General features: G+C 40.1%; 1 protein-coding gene across 2 annotated transcripts in view; it reads right to left on the reverse strand.

Moving 5' to 3' along the window:
* Positions 1-20,082, reverse strand: part of Tulp4 (TUB like protein 4) — a 187,976-nt gene that overhangs the window by 133,028 nt on the left and 34,866 nt on the right. For both annotated transcript variants that reach the window (XM_038339006.2, XM_038339007.2), the window contains exon 2: positions 13,442-15,404. In XM_038339006.2, the coding sequence (XP_038194934.1) occupies positions 13,442-13,693 (252 nt within the window). In that variant the 5' untranslated portion in view covers positions 13,694-15,404. The remainder of the gene's footprint in view (positions 1-13,441; positions 15,405-20,082) is intronic.

The following is a 20,082-nucleotide window of genomic DNA, read 5'->3' on the forward strand; positions in this document are numbered from 1 at the left end:
TATAAGGTAGAAGTAAAAACGCATGGATTCCTCTATAACCTGAATTTTAAAAAGGCTTTATCCCATTCAAATACTAATCAGGCCCAATCCTACTTAGCTTCCAAAAACAGAGGAGATCAGATGAATCCAAGGTAGCATGATCAAAGACTAAAACAGGACTTCAAACTCTGATTCAGAATCTCACAATAAATACTACCATATTTCACTGTTAAAAAGTAAGCCTTTTTTCATGGCAGATTATCCAATAAACAAAGTCAAAAGTTATATAAAATATTTAGAGAAATATATGTTAAATATACCAAAGATAAAGGACTAATATCCCCAATATACAAAGACTAATTTTTTTGGCATGGTCATATGACCATGATCTTTAAGGCCCAGGCTGGTCTCAAACTCTTATTTCTGTCTCTTCCTCCTCAGTGCTCATATTAAAAGTACATTAATTACCACAATATCTAGCAACAAAAAAACTTATAAAAGTTTGAAGGTTTGAGATACAGTTCAGTGGTACATGAACAGTTAGCATGCATAAGGCTCTAGTTCAATCCCTGGCACCAAAAGTTAATTAATTAATTAAAAAATACAAGATAAGTGACCAAAATTCTTAACTATCAATGGATGAAGGAGACCAAACACAGTGGCCCACACTGTAATGCGGACTCCTTAGAAGCTTGAGCCAGGAGGCCTCAGTGTCTGAGGTCAACCTGAAGAGCAAACCAAGACCCATAATTTATAAGTTAGGAAAAAAAAATGGGCCCTGGATATTTGCTAAACAAAACAAAAAAACTTCAACTTTGCTCTTAAAAAGAGACACCCATTATAGGCTAGTGTCTGATATGAGGAAAAACATGATTTTTTTTCTTTCAGTCTGGGTCACTTTTATTAATATACTTTCTAGGCCCATCCATTTTTCTGCAAATTTCATTTTTTCTTTACAGTTGAGTCATTTTCTGTTTTGTATAAGTATCACATTCTCCTTAACCATTCATCTGCTGGTGGACTAGCCTCGAAGACCACCTATAAATAGGACAAGAAATTAAAAAGGTTAAAGAAAGAAAAAGACTGTATTCACAATTATCTCACTAATTCTAACTTCTGGATGGTTATTTCCAAATAACTACCAGTAGCAGGGTAAGTGTGGGTATAACCTAATACTTAGAGGACAGGAGAGGGTAATAGTAGGTGAGGAGGAATGATAAAATACCCCAAAGGGCACCAAAGTCATGAAAAAAGACGAAGATATGTGCGTGATAATCACATCACATATAACACCCTCCCCCCCAGAGGGAAGAGGAAGATTCTCAGGAGCACGAATCAGACTAGGGAAACATGCTAACAATGAGGGAATTTCAGTAGAGTGACTATCCTTCTATTTTGTTCCAACTTTGATACACGCTTAATTTAGAAAATGTATTTAATGCCTTTTATCCAAGGTACTAAGACTTGCCTTTACGATGTCCACAGGAAGCATGTCTAAACTGCACAGTGCAGTGAACAGCGATCAGCAAATGAGCTCTTGCAGGACGGCTAACCCAAACTTGGATGCGCTGACTTCCAAGACTAAATTCTTTTTAAAAGAGTATAAGGCCGGGCGATGGTGGCGCACGCCTTTAATCCCAGCACTCGGGAGGCAGAGGCAGGCGGATCTCTGTGAGTTCGAGACCAGCCTGGTCTACAAGAGCTAGTTCCAGGACAGGCTCTAAAGCCACAGAGAAACCCTGTCTCGAAAAACCAAAAAAAAAAAAAAAAAAAAAAGAGTATAAATACCACTCAAAAATTTTATATTAATTACATGTAGAAATAATATCTCAAGAATATTAGGTTATGTCTTATTAAAATTAATTCATCTGTCTATTTCTAAAAACAGCGTTTACTTAAATTTAATATTGGATATGTGGTTACTCTTATATTCTTACCAAACATTAAAGATTTAGAATATGATATTGTTTTCTTTTTGAATTTTAAGAAGTGTCACCAGCTTTTAATCACAGCACTGGGAAGGCAGAGGCAGGTGGACCTCTGAGAGATCCAGGCTGGGCTGGCCAGCTTGGTCTACATAGTGAGTTTCAGGATAGCAATAGCTATGTAGAGAACCTGCCTCCAAAAAAAAAAAAAAAAAAAAAGAAAGAAAGAAAGAAAAAGAAAATAGAAAAAAAAAGAAAAGAAATAAAAGAGAAAATTTAAGAACTCTTTTTCCCCTTAAGCAATTCCTTTGATAAAGAGAAAAATGTTGATTTATAGTGAAGATCCTAACTCCAGTAAGTGATTTCAATCTTAAAAATAGGCAATTCAGTTTTTCAAAAATAATTAAAAGGAAAACTAAACAAGTACTCTTGCTCATGAAAAGTCCTTCCCTAACTGACCACAATCAATCACTTTTATTTTCTGTATGAATAAAATCATTTCTCAAAGTCCTAAATATAAACTCATAGCATCTTACAAAGTCATTAAACATTTATTTCTGCTACCAATAAGTTCACAGACTTTAATAATTAGTGCTTCTAATGTAATTTTCTTTAACACTTGTTTCTGAGGGCCTAAAAGTATATAAAAAAAGAAAGAAAAAGAACTTAGCAGATTTAAACACTGTTAGATGGGTGGGTTATACAGAGAGGGGAAAAAAAGATGCTACTGCCCTGAACAAGAGGTATTCTAGGATAAAGAAAGGTCTCTAAGACACAGACAGTGTCTTCTGCACTTTAGAAGATCAAATCTAACTAGGCCAAGTGGAAAAAACAACATATGTCATGGAGCATTCCCTAAACCAGCAACAATGAGGAAGAGAAACCAAATGTAGGTTGCCAGAAGGTATAATAAAAGCACCCGGCAGTGCAATCTTAGGCAAAACATACAGGCTTATTTGTTTTGGAAGCTCAGAGTCAAGTATGTGGGTAGATACAACTAGAATCCCTTCTTACCACAGCCCATGGTAGCTTTAACTTTTAGACCAAAACCAAAATAAAACAAAACAACCTCCTAAAGTATGATGCTCATTGCCAAGTGTTCTAAGGATACATTTCTGCAATTAGACGTAAAGGGCTTGTTGAAATGTCTTCTAACAATTCTATGTACACTGGAGGTCATAGGTCAGGTTCTGTTGTCTTGAGAAGCAGCTGCACAAGTTTCCTATAATAGCTACTCAGGAGCACCTTGCAAATAAGAAAGCAAAACACAGGCTGAAGAGATGGATCGGAGGTTAAGAGCACTAGCTGCTCTTTCAGAAGTCCTGAGTTCAAATCCAACAACCACATGGTGGCTCACAGCCATCTAAAATGACATCTGGTGCCCTCTTCTGGCCTACAGGGACATATGCAGACAGCACACTGTAGACAGACAGACAGACAGACAGACAGACAGACAGATAAATCTAGAAGGGAGGAGGAAGAAAAGAAACACACTATAAGGTTACCAGTATCCTAGGAACCCCAAACTGAGGGTGGAACTAGTAACAGCAGCCTAGTCTCTCTCAATGGAGTGCCCCCAACCCCTACAATTCCCCATCAGTTTTTTTGTAAACCTCCAGTGCTTCTCTCACTTCACATTCCACTCCTCCATTCAGGAATCACCAGGACATTCAGCTATACTTTCCAGTGTTGCAAAAAGGTTGCTTGCTGGTTCCCAGCTGCTCAGCCCCGAAATAATCACAAAGAGACTATATTATTTGCAATACTGTTTGGCCAATAGTTTAAGCATATTTCTGGCTAATTGTTACATCTTAGTTTAACCCATCTCCATTAATCTATGCATCACCACAACATCATGGCCTACCAGAAAAGTTTCAGTGACTCTGTCTCCTGCGGCTTCATGGCTTCTCCTTGACTCCACCTCCTTTCTCCCAGCATTCAGTTTAGTTCCCCCCACCCCTCCTACCTAAATTCTGCCCTATCAACAGGCCAAGGCAGTTTCTTTATTAACCAATGGTATTCACAGCATACAGAGGGGAATCCCAAATCATTCCAGCCAGCCAAGGAAATGCAAAATGCAAATGAAGAAAACCCTAAGGATTGTTACAGAATATTGGGGGAAATTCACTGATATCTCCAAGTTCTATGTTCCAGGACAAAGAACTATACCAGGGACACATGGATATTAATAGAAACAGTGTATAAATAAAGATAGAATCACTCCCAAGAATAGGAGTGATCTAATGATCTGGGAAAATACATCTACTAGGACATAAGGCTCAACACCCTTTACAGGTCATTTACATAGGACCTTCCTCTCTCATCTTTGTATATAGCAGTCAGCTTTTTACCCCTCACATTATATTGTTTGTTGCATTAGCAACAGGTAGGAAAAGGTTTCAAGTCCTCCGGAGACCGGCTTCTTTCACTATGTTACTCTTGATGTCAATGTCTCCAGCTCCTATTCCCCTATCACAGGAGGACAGTGCGTCTGAGAACACCTTTTAAGAAGGGAGGGAAGGGAGGGAGGGAGGGAAGGAGGGAGAGAGGAAGGGCGAGCAGATTCCATATAATCCCTAGGTTTGCTGGCCAGCCAGCCCAACCTAGTATGTGAGACCCTGTCTCTAAAACCAAGACAGCTCCCAGAGAATGACATCCCCCCCTCCCCCCCTCTCTCTCTCTCTCACACACACACACACACACAGAGAGAGAGAGAGAGAGAGAGAGAGAGAGAGAGAGAGAATTAAAACAGTTTAGTAATACAAAATCTTAAATTTTATTATTTTCAGGTTCTTACAAAAATACTGGAAAGTAAAGGCACTAGAATCTGAAAGGAGTAAGAAGCAAAGGAAATACCCAAGATGATAATCACAAAAGGGAATTCTGGAAATCAGATGGGAAACAAACCACTGAGTAACTCTAATCAAGATGTAGTAGCACAAATGATTCCCAGGTGGAGGGTTCCAGGGACAAAGTTAAAACAAGTGAACCACATACAGGATGGAGTCACAGTGAAGATAAAAGCACTGAACAGGATACTGATTTCTATATTCACATTTGCTTTCTTAACATTTTTTTCTCTGAAAATATTTTAATGGTGTTTGGGATATACAAAAGTGCTGCCTTCTTCCACCCACAAACAACTGCCTTTTATGACTATGTCTGGCCCCACTTGACCAGCCGTGCCTTCCCCTAATCCCCAGCACTTCGCTGTCACAGGCACAGGGAACAACCCCTCACAGCCATTCACAGTCCGTCTGCTCGCCACAGCGCCTCTTCAGTTCACCTTCTGGAAACTGCCATATGGAAGGCATACAGAGGAAATTCGAATCCCAAGTCTGCTGTCATCTAGCCCTGTAGTCTTAAGGAAGATCTCCTCTCTGAGCTGCAGTTCCTTTGACTTTATAGCAAAGTTAATTCCAAGTTGTACAGAGTTGTTCAGTGGCTAAAAAATAATGAACATGAAGAACTTATGGAGTATAGATGAAACTGTCAGCAGCAATAGCCACCTGAATGTAGCCATTGTGATATCCAAGTCATCTAGGCTGGCAGAGTTCTTGTTTTATCACTGTACAGCCAAAGACCAGCAGGATCCAGCTCAGCACAGACCTTCAAATAGTTAATCAATCAAAATGAGCTCAAGGGATAGCTTGTTCTCTGCCTTGCCCAGAAACCTCTGGTGACTTGGGTCCAAAGCATGTACTCAGTACAACAGCGACCACACACTTCTGAAGTTAACTGTGGCAATGTTTTAAATACATTATCGTAAATGTGCAGGGAGGAGCATGGTCCCAGGGACGCACAGCTCATCAGCTGCACAGTAAGTGCATTGCTCTCTGAAAGTGGAAAGAAGCACTAATCACTATACTTGTACTATCCTCCTCGCTAACCACAAATAGACTATCTATGGAGAATCTGTGTGAGAAACTAAAGCTTTGTGGGTTTTGCTGGCTTTATTACAGAATGAATTTTCTCAGTAGAACTAGTGTATATGTTACTAAATGTTAAATTCTGCAAAATGCTTATAAATCAAAGTTTTCAATGCCACAATAAAACCCATTACTTTGTATGCTAACTTAATGAGTTTTAAAGTGTTTTCAGCTCTTATAGATTTAAGAAAGCTTGTGTCCTAATGTGTAGATCTGGAGTCTGGCTCTGAGTCTTCACCACAAAGCATGACAGAGCCATAAAACTGAATTTAAAAACTCCTTTCCATAATCCAGACATTTCTAGTTTTTTTTTTTTTTTTTGGTTTTTCGAGACAGGGTTTCCCTGTAGTTTCTACAGCCTGTCCTGGACCTAGCTCTTGTAGACCAGGCTGGCCTCGAACTCAGAGATCTGCCTGCCTCTGCCTCCCGAGTGCTGGGATTAAAGGCGTGCGCCACCACCGCCCGGCATGCAGTGGTTTTTAAGAGGGGGAAAAAGTACTTTAGAAATAATTTCTGTAATATTTTAGTAACTCTTGGGGAAACTTAGTATATACTGTTAAGTACAATCTCCAGAAAAGCTAGGTAACAATGTTTAGGGAAAAGAGCTCTAAAGAGGCTTGACTAGAAGTGGTGGTAAAGGAAGATGGAGAAAACAGCGTTTATGATATGGAAGCCAGATACAGAAGGAAATCTTGCTGTAACACCTGAACTTGGAACCAGAAATCCTCATGGATATCAGAGAACCTTGACTGCTGACTCTTCACATCTACTGAAATGGAGAGTACCAAGGACTGGTCTGAAGGTAGAGGGGCCGGCAGGAAAGGAGTTATATTTAGGAGACTGCTCTTTCATTTCCCGACCACTCAGACCCTAATAATCACACAGAAACTGTATTACCTACAACACTGCTTGGCCTATTAGCTCGGGCTTTTTATTAACGAACTCTTACATCTTAAATTGAGCCATTTTTATTAATCTGTGTATTGCCACAAGGCTGTGATTTCCGGTCCTTCTTCTTCGGGCTACATGGTGTCTCTCTGAATCTACCTACTCTCTCTATATACCTCTTCCAGCCTGGCTATATTCTGCCCTGATATAGGCAGAAGCAGCTTCTTTATTAACTAAAGGTAATAAAACATATTCATAGTATACAGAGGGGAATCCCACATCAATTATACTGGAGTGACTATGACTTGATACTACTGAAGCTCAATCTTAAATCTCATACATCAAATTGGACAATGCAATCTGGAAGCAGAGGGAGAAGACAAGAGACAGAAATGTAGGAGTCATTAAGATAGGTGGGATTAAAAACAAAGAGAGTCTTTCATTTATTGTTCTTGTTGACCTATTGTTCCCCTCCCTCCCTCCCCTTCCCCTTCCAAAGAAATAATCTTTAAAAAGCTGTACCCCATATAACATTTAAAGATGGGGGTGGACAGAGCTTCAGAGAAAGGTAGATAGTCAAGGCAAGAAAAGAAAAATAGGAGAGCCTGGTATTCTGGAAGGAGAGAACGCCACTGATGCCACGGGGACATCAAGTCCTATGGGTTTAGCACTGTAAGATCACCGGGAAGGACAATGCTTCATCAGAGTGATAGGGAAAGAAGCCACAATGAACTGGAATAAAGAGTTAAAGACTGTTTTGAAAGACTAAGCAAGCCGGGCGGTGGTGGCGCACGCCTTTAATCCCAGCCCTCGGGAGGCAGAGGCAGGCGGATCTCTGAGTTCGAGGCCAGCCTGGTCTACAAGAGCTAGTTCCAGGACAGGCTCTAAAGCTGCAGAGAAACCCTGTCTCGAAAAACCAAAAAAAAAAAAAAAAAAAAAAAAAAAAAAAAAAAAAGACTAAGCAGCATTTCCTACTAAGTTTGCTAAACCTATTGAGCAGACAACTTCAGCAAATCCCCGTCAGTGCAATCCCAGCATCTGTTCAACATACAGAAGAGGGGAGCATCAGAGAAAGCATCTCATCAGATATGAGAAAACTAAGGCAGCCATGAAGACCACACTGCAATGGAAGTGGAGCAAATATGGCTGGCTTCTAGGAGCACTCATAATTAAACATCTATGTCTGCAGCTGGAGTGATGGGATGATATAAAGAGCCTCACTCATAACAGGTCAGGTCTTGCCATTCTATTAACAAAATTCCCATTTCAGAGCCCTTAGATTTCAAAATTGGGGGCAGGGGACTACAGATTTACACTTAATACAAGTTTTGAGAAAGTAGAAATAAGCTGAGGAGCCTCAGAGGCCTCTGAATTAAATTCCAGCTCTCCTTCATACACACTGCACAAACTTAGACAGTGTCCAGTGTCTATGAGCTTGGATGGTATCTGTTGTAACTCTTGTGGAAACCATGGAAATAGTCACGAGGTTGGAAGTTTCTAGTAGTATCAACGCTGGCACTGGGCAAGGGAATGACTATCTCAGTGTGCTTGGGACTTCCCTATATTTGGCATGGACAGTACCACATCTTGGAAAATTAGCATTGTTGGTCACTCTAATTGGCAGTCATAAATGGGACACATCCTAAAATGAAAAAATAGAAGTTAATGTAAAATAAAAATGTACAGTGAGGGAAAATGACTCAAAATCATTTCAACAATGAAAGAGGTCACTGTCTATGAATTACAGACCCCTATGTGGTACGCAGAATTCTAAACTCACCCAGCCTAATGTGTATAACCTGCAGTCCTCTCCCAAGAATAGAGGTGGACACAGCCAATTCAGGAGGCCCTTCTCCAGAGACAGAATCAGAAAGACTGCACAGAAGAGAGGCTAAAACGACGAGTTCACTGAATGGCCCCTTACCCAAAAGAAAGCTTTAGTCCTACAGTCCCAACAATCTACATGAGCATACTGTGTTACTCAGACTGAGAGGTCTTGAGCAGAGGCTATACTGCATGAGGATTTCAAAACTACAGCACTGTGAGACATGAAATATAACGATTTTGCACACATATTCATACATATGTATATGTTAGATGTGTTCTGTAATAAGTTTGAAAGTGTCTTTAAAATATAATTCCTGGGCTGGAGAGATGGCTCAGTAGTTAAGAGCATTGCCTGCTCTTCCAAAGGTCCTGAGTTCAATTCCCAGCAACCACATGGTGGCTCACAACCATCTGCAACGAGGTCTGGTGCCCTCTTCTGGCCTGCAGGCACACACACTGACAAAATATTGTATACATAATAAATAAATATTTAAAAAAATAAAATAAAATATAATTCCTTATCAAACATAAAATCTCCAAAAACTAGTAAAAATGCATATGCATATATATAAAACCTCTGAATTTGTACTTTTAGTAAGAAAAGTTCAAATTCATAAGAAAGGGTCTTTTGGGTTTTTTGTTTTTTGTTTTGTTTTGTTTTTCAAGACAGGGTTTCGCTGTTGCTTTGGAGCCTGTCCTAGAACTAACTCTTGTGTAGCAGGCTGGCCTTGAATTCACAGAGATCCGCCTGCCTCTGCCTCCTGAGTGCTGGGATTAAAGGTGTGAGCCACCATCGCCTGGCACTAGACTGTTGGTTTTACAAACTGTTGTTTGTAAAAACTATTGGTTTCCCATTGAAGTAAGATACAGAATTTGTCCATTCTGTTGATGAGCATTTGGGTTTCTTCCAGTTTTTGGCTGTTAGAATCATAACTGCTGTGAACATTCATGTATAGTGTATATCTTTTGGTAGAGCTATGCACACAGAAAGTAGAATTTCTGAGTTATAGTGTTGGCATGTATTAAGAATAGAAATTGCCAAATAAGTTTTCCAGAGTGGTTATACCATTTTACATTCCACTATTGAAATTTGAAATTTTCAATTGTGAAGCCAGGTTGAGAGTCTGCTTCTCAGTGCAATTTTAATTTAGAAAGGAAGAAAGAAAGAGGGTGGGAGGGAGGGAGGGAGGGAGGGAGGGAGGGAGGGAGGGAGGGAAGGAGGAGGAAGGAAGGAAGGAAGGAAGGAAGGAAGGAAGGAAGGAAGGAAGGAAGGACAGCCTAACAATGTACACAACAGGGATGAATCTACAAGTAAAAGAAACATATGAGAAACACGGGTGACCCTTCAGTGGGGACACGCCTTACTGGCACAGAAGCACCTCCTAAAAGCCCTGATGGACACTACACCAAGATGAGACAGGAACTTGCTCTCTTTTCAGTCTGAAGATTTCATAGAGGTAAGGACTCTCTAGCAGCTTAACTGCTTTGCTTTTCTGATCTTCAGTTTAACCCCAGTATCTGTCTCTGGGTTTTTATTATTTGTGCTACAATAAACTACCTAGTATAAGATATTTTATTACAACAACCAGAATGGTCTGAGATGAATGTAAAGCCAGAGAAGGAACAGCAGCAGGTCCCTATAACAGGTACTGGAATACCCCATAGCTAATATGGTGGGAGTTTACATGTGAAACTCTAAGTTATATTGCTACAGTATGAATGCTAAGCTCCTCTCTAAATCCCTAAGTTGAAATATAACCTAAAGGGAAGGCCTTTATACAGCTATTAAGTCATGGGAGCAGAGCCCTCATGAAAGGGACTGGTACTCTCATAGGAGATTCCAGAGGATTCTTGACTTGTTTCCAACAAGAAAGAATATGCAGTGTACAAGTCAGAAGAACATACCCTCATCATCCCCACAAAATGCTGCAAGTTGGCAACTCAGATTTCAGGCCGACCGCCAGAAATGTGGGAAGTAAGTCTCCACTGTTCATAAACTACCAAATCTGTGGTATTTAGTTAGAGCAATCTGGATAGATTAAGATGCACAGCCCCAAAATATTGCTTTTGCATAACCATCTAATAAAATTTTAAGATACCTGAAATTTTCACAGCTTTCTTGTAACACTCAAATAAGCTAATGAACAATAAAGCATATTATCATGGTGTTGTACAAATAAACACTTAGCAAGAAAATATCAATCATGCATGGCCATCTTTTAAATATAGTTGTTAGCGTTTAAGCATTCCTCAACAAACAGAATAAACTTTTGGGTTTTAGAGGGCCAGACTACTTACAAATATAGAACACACAAACATCAGTACAATAGAGCCTATACAATGTGAAAAAAATGAGTCTTGTCAAATTGGGTGTTAAGCTAGTGTAATTGGGTACTGAGATAGAAGCAGCACCACTGTGGTTCCTTTAACACTGAGCCTCAAGATAGAATACACCTTTCTCTGTCATGGAAACTAGGAACTTAAAAGGCTGGTTATGATCATCTAGTCTGATTCTTCCACCCTAATCAGAAACCCAGTGTGTGCCCCCAAACAGCTGTACCTCTCAAAGGCAGCAGCAGCAACTCTCAGGAATGGGGAGGAAAGCACGAAAGGAGGGAACAAGTGACTTCCTTGTGGAAGGTCAGGACTCTGTGAACAATGCCCACCTTAGCAGCTATCTTTCTTGGTTGCATATAGGAGAGAGAATTCACCAAGTCTAAGAAGCTGAAATAAAGTTTGCTTCTATCCCAATATGGTATGATAGACCACGCCCTCCTGAAAGGTTGCTGTGAACATCTTCAAAAAATTACTTCACTCAACTGCCAACTGAGAGGAACCTAGCACACAGGTTATACCATGAAAGACCTAAATAACAACGCCCCCACTCAGCAGGAAGCAGTTTGGAGAGAAATAACTGCGCCCATTTTCCCAAATATTGTTTATAAATGTTCTTTTACATTTAAAGGGGGAGATGATATAGATATGAATAATTTGCATTGGTATAGATTTTTAAGGTCAATTTTGTTATATGTATATGTATTTCTGATCTTGATTAAGCTATTGTGATTGCAGTTCATTTTAAAAATTGTAATGTATAATTAGGAAATATAGGTTGTTAATGGATAATCATTGATAATAGTTAAGCTTGTAGTCATGTTATTAGATTTTCTAGATATGTAGAGATATATTTCAGTTAGATAGATATTCTTCATATCTTTCAAAGACTGCAGAATATGGCATTTAATGTTTTAATAACTTAGGGTTTTTCATGACAATGAGACACGTCTGCTCCTGGCAGCACCAATCTACTTCGAGAGGAAGATGGGCATCGAAGAGGCTACTTATGGAGTTTGTTAGCCATTTGGGCAAGAAACTGCTCTTGCCTGGACTGTTGCATAAACTGGACACAAGGAACCCACAGAAAGAGGACTGCTGAACTTGCCTAAAGGTGAGATGGCCTTTTGGGGTTCCTGATTCGTGAAAGAGTCTGCGAGACGTTCTGCAGGACACAGCAGAAAGTGACTGAACTGTCTTTGGAATTTTTCTGCTTCATGGAAATGTCTGCTGGATACTGTGGGCCTGAAGCCCGAAGATGGATGCCCCAACGGTACAGAGGAACTTTGGGTGACTGTCCAGGCAGCGAGTTGTCTCTGTCATTTCTAGAGTTTTATAAGTTACTTATTTCTTGTTTACTTAGGTAGCATTGTATCCTTCTGGAGTCTTTGATGGAGTTGAAGAATAAATAGATAGTTATAGATTTCCTTAGTTATGATAAAAGATAAAATAGATTTAAATATTGTAACTGTAATTCTTGCTTGATAACTCTTGTTACATGTAATTTTACTATGTTAAAGTTAAAGCCTTTCTTTTTTGTTTAAACAGAAAAAGGGGAAATGATGGAGGAGTGTCTATGTGTTACTTTCATTATTAATAAAGAAAACTGCCTTGGCCCTTTAAGAGAACAGAAAATTAGGTAGGTGGAGTAGACAGAACAGAATTGTGGGAACAAGGAAGTAGAGTGGGGGAGATGCTTCAGGCATCCGCCATAGTGAGTCTCCATGCTGCTCCTCTCCGAGATGGACGCAGGTTAAGATCTCTCCTGGTAAGCCACACCTCGTGGTGCTACCCAGATAACTAAATATGGGTTAAAGGAAGATGTGAGAATTAGCCAATAAGAGGCTACAGATAATGGGCCAGGCAGTGTTTAAAAGAATACAGTTTCCGTGTAATTATTTCGGGTGTAAAGCTAGCCGGTGGCCGGGTGGTGGGACGCAGCCCCGCCGCTTCACACTACACATCTTTTAAATATAGTTGTTAGCGTTTAAGCATTCCTCAACAAACAGAATAAACTTTTGGGTTTTAGAGGGCCAGACTACTTACAAATATAGAACACACAAACATCAGTACAATAGAGCCTATACAATGTGAAAAAAATGAGTCTTGTCAAATTGGGTGTTAAGCTAGTGTAATTGGGTACTGAGATAGAAGCAGCACCACTGTGGTTCCTTTAACACTGAGCCTCAAGATAGAATACACCTTTCTCTGTCATGGAAACTAGGAACTTAAAAGGCTGGTTATGATCATCTAGTCTGATTCTTCCACCCTAATCAGAAACCCAGTGTGTGCCCCCAAACAGCTGTACCTCTCAAAGGCAGCAGCAGCAACTCTCAGGAATGGGGAGGAAAGCACGAAAGGAGGGAACAAGTGACTTCCTTGTGGAAGGTCAGGACTCTGTGAACAATGCCCACCTTAGCAGCTATCTTTCTTGGTTGCATATAGGAGAGAGAATTCACCAAGTCTAAGAAGCTGAAATAAAGTTTGGGGCCAGGGAGAAGACTCAAAAAGATCACTAGAAGTGACCGCAGAAAAAAACGAAACAAAGCCACATCTTACCTCACTGTTGTGGCCTCGCAGGTTGAAGTTGATCCTCTGTGGAGTACTGCGGTCTCTGCGACAGTGACTAGAGGTGAAAGTCACCCCTACCACACCACGCCCATTGCCTGTGGCCAACCATCCTTCTTCATAGTAGCGCCTTCTGCACACAGGCTTCTCCTTCTCGCTCTTGGGGACACGCCCTTTCCAGGACAGGCAGAGGATGTTGGAGTCACTGCAAAGCACAGGCCCATGTTCCACTGCTGCATACATACTTTTTTTCAATGAATTATTTCACTTAAAAAGTATTAAGAATTTCAAGCCAAGTTCTTTCATTGGCCTATTTTTGTAGCTGGACTTGGTTTGGTTTTGTTTCTCCTCAGTTACAACTGATCTAGAGTCTAAATAAGGTCAGTATTTAATAAAGATCCACCGAATGCATAGTGAAAAAAATCCTCTATAAAAGATAACATCAGTATGCTAAGAAAGGTATACCTAAAAACACATGGGGTCCATTTTCATTTCCAAGTTCTTGGGAAAAACACTCCAATCCTCTGGAGAAAGAGCTCTGTTAGTGTGTGGTGACAGAAACTAAGTTCTCTTTGTCTTTACTCTGTTTGGTTATTCTCAGCCTGAGATTCCAGTTTTGTGTAATGTGATTCCAGAGATAAAAGGTTGTGAACACACAGATTTCAAGTAACTTAAGGCGGTAATAATCCCTCTAGCTGAAATTTTCTATTCAAAGTTCAAATTCAAACAATGACCATACAAGATCATCTTCCTTCTGAACTCACCCTCTGACACGCTTTCTAAACTAGGCAAATTTCTGCTGTCTAGATGAAAAAGGTTGCATGAGGGAAAAGGCACACTAATGTGCAAAATCAGACCAGAGCTCGTGTGCAGACAGCAGCCCAAATTTTAGGAAGAGAAACACTTTTCCCAATGGTCACAACCAGAAGTTTCCTGTCTCAAAAACTGGCCCTGTGTCCCTAGGAACATGGGGCTCCCTAGAATGACTCTCCCATTGACTGGAGCACCCCTCAGTGCCATAAGGACTAGAGCAAAGTCCCTTCCCTCAGCAGAGGAAGAGGCTAGAGCTTCAATCTGGACCACGTGCTTTCCTTACTCATACTTCTTGCTGACAAAGAGACTGCAGGAGTTTGTTTTTCCTTTAACTCGTTTCTCTGCGTTTTTGTTCCTAAAGATCATGTATTCTTCTATCTTGATGAAAAAAGAGCAATCTTGGAATTATGCCCATTAAATGATCTTCCTCTCATAGGCAAGTCTTTAAACCATCCACCCAGGTGTGCATCAGAGTCCCCCAAGCTGTACCATCTCTTGAGAACAACTCTACGCTTTGCTGAAAAGACACCTTGTTCGCGTTCAAGCCTGTTCACACACCTCTCGACCAAGAAAGGTTTTTCCTTGATACTTATTTTGTAATTGATAGTTCCAATTCGTATTTTAAAATACCTTAAATATGCAGAAAAGAAAAAGATAATAAATAAAAATTTTCAAATAGTTAAAGACACAAAGAAAACTTCCTTTTCAGATCCATCCCCTCACTGGAGCCATGAGCACAGTAAAAGCTACTGAATTTCAATCCAGAGTTTTAAAATCTGTTCCTTCTTTAAACTGGAGGGGTATTCTTGAGGCTTAATCTGTGTGATTTTTTTTTCTTCTGCAAATTTGCTTTGCCCATGAACACCATAAGGAAAATTTGTCATTAGTGATGGACTGTCCTCCAGGGACTCCAGACCCCAGCAGTATGAAGCTGTTCCATTTGATGCTTAAGATTAATGTTCATCAGTTGCAAAACTCTTGATGTGCAGAATGAGCCTGCCCTCTTATGAAGGTGTATGTGTAGAGAAAGGTCTCCCATATACAGACACACTCTTCAACTGGCACTTGGGGTGTTTGTTTTCCCAGTTAATTCAGGAGCCATCAGGTTATTCATTGTTTGAAGGTCTTAGACTTTCACAATCTGTAAAACAATGACAAAATGGATATGCATATTTTTAAAAATAGCAAATAAAAGTTGTAACAAATAAGTGCTGGAGCCGAAACTAAAGGGCAGGTTCACATTTGCAACCATCTGATGAAGCCACTGTAGACACTGCCAGCATCTCAGTAGTAAATGGATATGAAATTCAGAAGACATGCAACAGGAGTCACCTGCCACACACTATCATGTTAAACCTGTCAGCGGCACCGCACTACCCTCTCTAAACCTCCGGGCCCTCAGTGTGGGTCTTTCCCTATGGAAGACTTGGTGAAAGCAGGCTTACTCAAAAATGAGACTCAAAGGCCCAGGAAAATTAGTGGAATCAGTTTGTAGGGTTCTGGTTTTTTTCCATCATTATTAAAGAATGTTTGTTATTAAAGAATAACACAAAGCAACAAAGGCCTTTAAAAAGCTCTTGTCTCTGAGCAAAGCATAGCTGGTTTTTCAGCCTTCAACTTTTCTACTTGCTACAAATTCCTAGAACAGCGCTCTCAACCTTCCTAATGCTGCAGTCCTTTAATGCTATACCTCATGTTTTGGGGACCCCCCCAAACCATAGTTATTTTTCACTGCAAGTTCATAACTTTAATTTTGCTATGGTTATGAATCATAATGTAAATATCTGATATGCAGATGGTATTCGGTCACCCCTGTGAAAAGGCCATCAAAATCCCAGAGGGGCTGCGACCCACAGGTTGAGAACCACTGCACTATATCATCTTTTGCTGCCTTCCCTGTGCTCTTCAACATTTGTACCAATTTGCAAAAGCAACAGTGATCAAACTGTCAAGTCTATCAAGACTCAGCAGAGAAATTTCAACTGCACTAGAAGGCTATGGAATTTTTTTTAAAGCCAGATTATCTTCAAGAGACTTAAACCAGCATTTTAAAAAATTATTTTTGAGACTAAGTCTTGCTAGTTCCTTGGACTCAGGATCCTCCCACTTTAGCTTCCAAAATCAACAAGATTACAAGCATATGCCACCAGACCTGGCAATAACTTAATTAAATACTGACCTTTGCTAACAGCAGCAAAAAAAAAAAAAAAAAAAAAAAAATTAACAAAATGCTGACCCTTTAAGTTTGCTTTTTAGTATTTCACATTCTAGATTATCAAATAAGCATAAAAGCACCTCTAATGATGGTCAGGGTATATGAGAATTGCAAGGGGGAAGTATTTACATACAGCTGCAGTGGCAAACCGAGCTCACCATGCTCCACAAACACCATATCTACTGAAAAGAGTAAATGACAAACTGAGTATTTATTCATTTGTCTACTGAACATTTTCTTGAACATGAACAAAGGGAGCCCTGTCACTTATGCAATATTTGTTGCCAAAATAAAAACTGAGCTTTCAAATTATAATCAGAATTTTGAGGACATAAGCATCTAGTATTACAGATTATAGCTATAAATTATATAGTATTATAGATACTATAAGCATATAGTATTATAGATATATAGCTCCCTAAAGCTCAAAGACCTTTCCCATGCAGCTGAAGGTAATACTACTACATGAATGAATGAATTTTCTATACCACCTTATACTCCTATGACTTGGATATATGATTTGTCCCCAAGAGGTTCATGTGCTGGAAGCTTCGTTTCCCAGTGTGTCACACTGAAAGGTTGTAAGACCATTAGGAAGGAGTCCAGGTGCCAATTAGTGGAATTACCTGAGGATTAATGCTGGTCTCACACACGTGTGAGAGCTCACATCTTACAAGAGTAGATGTTGTAAAAGAGTGAGCATGGTCCCTTCTTGATTTCTCTTGTCATGTGATCTCTCTCACACACTCGTGTGACAAGATATAATTTGCTCTGTTATGACACAGCTAGAAGGCACTCGCCAAAGACCAACAAATGAGCTGGCTTCAAGCAGTGGTGACCCACACCTTTAATCCCTGCACACGGGAGCAGAGGCAGGCAGATCTCTGTGAGTTTCAGGCCATCCTGGGCTACACAGAAAGTTCCAGGACAGGCTGGGCTACACAGAGAATCTACTCAGTCTCCAAAACTAAGAACTTTTCACTCTAAAAATGCTCAGTTTTGTTTTAGTTAAAACACAAAATGGACTAGGCATGTCAGTACTCAGAAGATGGATGTCCTTTAGTGAAGTACTAATTTCCAGATGACCATAATGATGAGAAAAACTGCATCTGAGTAAAAGATAAAAATCTTACTATGTAGCCCAAGCTGGTCAGAAAAGCCTTGAACTCAACTTTTTCCTGCTTCAGCCTCTGAAGAGCTGAGATTTCAGGCAAAACAAAAAGACAAAAAAAGGTTATTAATGGGGGATTTCACTGATGTATTTCAAAATGTGTATGTATATATATGTATGTATCTATACATACATACATATGTGTATATATTTACCAATTATATATAAAGGCTATTTGGTGTGTATGTATATACATATTTAAGAAATTGTAACTTGAGTTGGGCAGTGATGGCACACACCTTTAATCCCAGCACTTGGGAGGCAGAGGCAAGCGGATCTCAGTTAAAAAGTTCAGGCAGAAAAGTTGAAGGTGAGTTGGAGTTAGCTTGGTCTATGTGACAAGTTCCAGGACAGCGAGGACTTCACAGAGTCTCTGTCTCAAAACACCAATCAACCAGTAACAACAAAAAACTTTCTTCAAATATATTCATATTACACTGGTTGGCTACCAATTACAATCATTGTTATACTAACTATCTAATGAAAATCTACATCAAGGCCAATCTCAACAACAAACTTAAAACTTTGTAAGTAAAAGGAAACAAAAGTAGAATATGTAAGAAATATGTGATGCAATTTTCTTGACTAACAAATTGTGGTGTTGACTCCCCAATTACTTGTTGTAGATGGAGCTGCAGGCTGCATCCCGCCACCTGACTGGCTTACACCTGGGCTGGCGGGCTGCTTATTGTCCCGGCCACCCAGCTAGCTTATGCCTGAAATAATTACACAGAGATTGTATTAAATTACTGCCTGGCCCATTAGCTCTAGCCTCTTATTGGCTAGCTCTCACATCTTGATTAACCCATTTCTATTAATCTGTGTGTTACCACAAGGTCGTGGCTTACTGGCATGAGTCTAACCAACGTCTGTCTTGGGCAGGAGAAGCATGGTGTCTGTCCGACTCTGCTCTTCTTCCTCCCAGAATTCTGTTCTGTCTTCCCTACCTACCTGAGGGCTGCCCTATCAAAAGGCCAAGGCAGTACCTTTATTCAACCAATGAAAGCAACACATAGACAGAAGAACCACCTACACCAGTTACTTAGAAAGTTAACCACATATCCAACCATCTGTCTAGCCATCCAGCAAATGCCTCAGTTAGCCTGTTATGAAGACTAGTCTCACATCACAGTAGTTTTCTAAAATAACAGATAGCTGTCTCATTAGGGAATAGGGACAGAGATTCAAATGCTAAATCTCAAGTCAAGCAAGGGCCTAGTGCCCACAGAGGCCTGTGGCTTTGAGAGTGCCTTGGAAGAGAATGAGTAAATCCACTATATAGCTCAGTAAGAAGAACCTACACCTAAGCTAAGTGTTCTAACACTAAGTTCCACTCAGAGTCCAATTCTTGGCAATACTCTGGGTAATATTCAGCACTAAATAAACTCTCAGCTAGTTCTATTACTGTGAATAATTCCTAGGTAGTAGGAGCAATAACTGACAGGGACAAGAATGGGATTAGGGATTCAAAGGGCTTATGAAATATGTTCCATCTGATCTGCTAAGTATGAACTATCCAGGAACACTTGAATCACAGCTTCCAAAAAGGACAGACCAGAAACATTAACGTAAGAGTCACTTGTCATAGAGCTGAGCAAGCCACAAAAAGGAGAGAGCTCAGCAAGGGAGAAGATGAGGATGGAGAAACAGATCTGTCAGAACACAGTCCGGGAATTGCGTTGCATGAGAATTCTGAGTGCTTGTGAGAACACTCCCAGAAAACAAGACAAGAGTCTTGTGACCTCAGTTTCTTCAAAACATGGAACTGTTCTAGGAATGTTATTTTCATGCTCTTCCAAGGTTTAGCATATAGAAGTGAGTTTACCTTAGTTTACCTCATTATTGCTCACTATTGGTAACCAATTAAATGTTTAAATTTTCCTTTATATGCCTCTATGGAAAAATATGTTTTTGCCATGTGCAGCTTGTCCTTGTGATTGCATACAGCTTAAACTCATGAGAACATTACTCTGTGACCTTCCCTAACACTCAGAGTATAAATCATCTGAGGTTCTGACTAAAGCTGACTATTTCATGAGATTTTTGTCTGCCTCATTTATTGGCTCAATTCTCTCAAGCCCCACCACCTCTAGAGGAGTGACATGGGTCTAGTGGTAAACTCTAACATCCCACGTCCGGTAAAGGTAGAAGATACACTAAGGAGTCTAACAAAAGTTATGACAGACTCCAGAGTGAAGAGTAAGATAAGAGAAACCACAGCACTCAATGAGGAGATGTTCCCTGAGCCCAGGCTGAGCCAGCACTGGAGTGCACAGGTCAGTGAAGTCTAGGCCCTGAGCCAAGCACCATCAACACAGTGTGAGAAAACAGGCAAAACAAACTTATATGAAGAGATCAATGTGTCAAATAATCGTCAGGTACTTCAGGCAAAGGTGAGAGAATCTTGATGCAAGTATGTCCTGAATGCAGTCA

The sequence above is a fragment of the Arvicola amphibius genome, chromosome 8 (assembly GCF_903992535.2).
Source record: "Arvicola amphibius chromosome 8, mArvAmp1.2, whole genome shotgun sequence".
Lineage (NCBI taxonomy): Eukaryota > Metazoa > Chordata > Mammalia > Rodentia > Cricetidae > Arvicola > Arvicola amphibius.